A 2,986-nucleotide genomic window follows, 5' to 3' on the forward strand; every position below is an offset into this window, starting at 1 on the left:
GGTGAGGGGTGGTGAAAAGTGTTAGAAGAGTCGGTGCTTTGCTTTTGGATGCTGGGTGATGAAGGTTGATTTTGGCGAGTCTTTGTGTCTGTCATGCATTGGGTGGGTGGTTTGTTGTTCTGTGTTTTATGGTTTGTATGTGAGTAGATAGAGGTATTGGGAGGTGGAAGTTGTTTTGACTGATGACACCGTGTGATGCTCATCAGGACAGTGTCTTGCACATACCTTGGTGGTGGGTATTAGCATAGGAAGCCTACAAGCTGTTTGGTATTGGTCAGGATATGCCTTGTTATTTGAGTGACTGATTGTTCATTTCCTTCGTAACTTTGTCTTAGCTGTTGTGTTTCTGGGCAGTGTAATATGTAGTGTTCCAGTAGTTCTTCTGTAATTGTTTCGCAGTATTGACATGGTTTGGGGTTGCCTTCTATTCTTTGCCATGTGCATTGGTATCGGAGTCTTAGCCTATGTGTTATTACTGCTAGTGCTTGTGCCATGTTCTTTGGTATGCTGTGTGGTTGCAGTTTTGTGGTGTCTACATACCATTTTGCAGTCTTGGAACCTCCAAAGATGGCTCTCCTGATTTTGCCTTCTTCTTGTGTTTGGCACTATGCTGCTGCTATGCTTTTCAGATGAGTTAATGAGTGGCTGATTTTGATGTTGACATTGTTTATGTGTAGCCCGCTTTTTGCCAGGGAGTCTGCTTCCTCATTTCCTTGTATTCCTACATGGCTCGGAATCCAGTTAAGAATTATTGTCTGTTTCTGTTTTGGTGGAGTTTTGCCAGTGCCCATACGCTTGTTAGGAGTTTAATGTTTTCTCTTGCTTTGCCTTTTGTAATGGCTTGTATTGCTCCTTTTGAGTCAGTATGTATTGTAGTGTTCCCCAGTCTGTGTTGGGAGTCTTCCAGTGCTTTGGCGATGGCTATCAGCTCTGTCTGTAGTGTGAAGGCATTGTCAGACAGCCTCCAGCTCCCTTTGAGTGTTGTTGATTAGACTCCTGCTGCTGCCGCTGGGACGTTGAGGTCTACTGATCCATCTGTGAAGTATATGCTTGTGGCAGTTGTCATTTGTATTGCTTCTTGTACTGCTTGCTTTAGCTGTTGGGTGGTGCATACTTGCTTGCTTGCTGGATGAATAAGTGAGGACAGTTGCAGCATACTCTACTGTTGATCTTATTGTCTGTATGTAGAAAGTTCTATGGGCATGGTATATGGCTCCCTGCCTTAGTGAGGTGATTCTTTTCATGGTATTTTGTCTGCATTTGATTTTGTGCTTAAGTGTTTCTATTTCTTTGCATGGTGAGAGTTGTTTGTTGATGTTGACTCCCAAATACATGAAGTTGTCTACCAATTCGATGGGTTCTCCCATGAGTTGTATTGGATTCAGGTCTGTATTATGTTTGATTGCCATTGCCTTGGTTTTTACTGTGTTGATTTTTAATCCTAAGACTGTGCATTTGTTCTCAATCTGTGTTATTGCATTTTGCATGTTTTGGTGGGCTCTGTGTCTGTCTGTGCTGACCAAGCACACATCGTCCGCATATATGAATATTTCAACTCCATTTGGCAAGTTGCTGTTGGCTAATTTTTCCATTGGTATGTTGAAAAGGAAGGGGCTGAGTATTCCTCCGTGAGGTGTTCCATTTTCCAGATTGAGGATTTCGGAGGTTGCTCCCTGAAAGGTAACTCTGGCTTGTCTGTCTTGTATGTATCCTTTGGCCCATGCTAGAAGGTTGCCTTTTACTGATGGCTGCTGCGCTGGCAAGTTCATGGGCTTTTTCTAGGTCAAGAAATGCTACGATTGCTTTCCTGTCATTTATTGTGGCCATTACATCTGCTAGACATTCCTGTGTGCCTATCCCCTCTTTGTAGGCATATAAGCGGTGATGTAAGGGTCCTGTTTTTCACAGCAATCTGTTTAACACCATTCTCCCAGCCGTCTTTTCCGTGCAGCTGATGAGAGAAATGGGTCTGTAGGAGTTAGGCTCCTTGGGTTTGGGAATTGGTTGTGTATTTTGCTAGTTCTATTTTGTAGATCTGATCTGCTCTGTGTATTTTTGTTTATTATGTGGAGATGCACTGTTTTTGTTGCAGTACCCATGTTTTTCAACATGCTGTATGTAATCATGTCTGCTCCTGAGGCTGTGTCTGCTCCTTTTTGGAGGGCTTTATCAAGTTCTTTCATTGTGAATGGTGTGTCTGTGTCATTGAAATTGTTGCAGGCTGTATTGATGATTCTCCATCTTTCTGGATTAAGTGCCTCTTGCCTTTCTCGTGTGGCTGGTGGTAGGTGTGTTGATTTGGTCCTCTCCACAAAGTGTTGTGCTAGTCTGTTCGCTTCAGCTTGAGGGTTGGGATGGTGTGCCTGTGTTGGCCTGGACTTTACTGATACTTTATTGAACCATTTGAACATCTTCACAATGGGAGTTAGTCAGGTGGTTTCTCAGCACCATTTTAGCCAGGTTTCCTGCTTTACCTTCTTAGCAGTTTGGGCTGCGTGGTTTGCGACTTCTCTTAAGATAGTGTGCAACTCATCAGTGGGGTTTCGTCTGAATAGTTTCCTTATTCTGTTTAATCTTGAGTTCATTTCTTTGATTCTTGAGTTGTAGTACCAGCTGTGCTTGTGTGGGGTTGCATTTGTTCTAAAGGCTTTTTTTGGCTTCGAGATGTTAGCTGCATTGTGCAAGCTCTCTACAAAATCCTGTTGGAGTGTGTTTATATTTAGGGCTGGGTTTTGAATGTACTGTGTTGCCCACGTGTTCATATGGTTTTGAAATGTTGACCAGTTTGCTAGGTCTGGTCTCCATCCTGCTGGAGGGGGTGGTGGTGGGGCAATTTTCATTATCTTTAGTTTTGTCTCAGTTGCAAAATGATCACTGGTTAGTGTTGGGTGCACTTTCCATGAGCAGTCTTCTTTTAGGTTTCCAGTTATGAAGCTCAAGTCTAGTCTGCCACCTAGACGGTGTGTTGCATCGCTTGTGTCATTTA

General features: G+C 43.2%; 1 protein-coding gene across 1 annotated transcript; it reads right to left on the reverse strand.

The window, feature by feature from the left end:
• Window positions 1-953: 953 nt before the first annotated feature.
• On the reverse strand, window positions 954-2,411 carry LOC135226131 (uncharacterized). Its single transcript, XM_064265578.1, has 2 exons — window positions 2,096-2,411; window positions 954-1,756 (listed from the first exon to the last, which is right to left on the reverse strand). Exons 1-2 carry the CDS (start codon window positions 2,409-2,411, stop codon window positions 954-956), a joined length of 1,119 nt encoding a protein of 372 aa, XP_064121648.1.
• Between the last annotated feature and the right edge of the window lie 575 nt (window positions 2,412-2,986).

The sequence above is a fragment of the Macrobrachium nipponense genome, chromosome 14 (assembly GCF_015104395.2).
Source record: "Macrobrachium nipponense isolate FS-2020 chromosome 14, ASM1510439v2, whole genome shotgun sequence".
NCBI classification, from domain to species: domain Eukaryota; kingdom Metazoa; phylum Arthropoda; class Malacostraca; order Decapoda; family Palaemonidae; genus Macrobrachium; species Macrobrachium nipponense.

What these genes read in the sequence shown, in the direction of transcription:
- LOC135226131 (XM_064265578.1), bottom strand. Translation starts at nt 2,411, where the DNA reads ATGTTCAAATGGTTCAATAAAGTATCAGTAAAGTCCAGGCCAACACAG. An exon ending in CAGCATGTTGAAAAACATGG is followed by an intron (nt 1,757 to 2,095) that starts GTACTGCAACAA and finishes TGAACTTGCCAG; the next exon opens with CGCAGCAGCCATCAGTAAAA.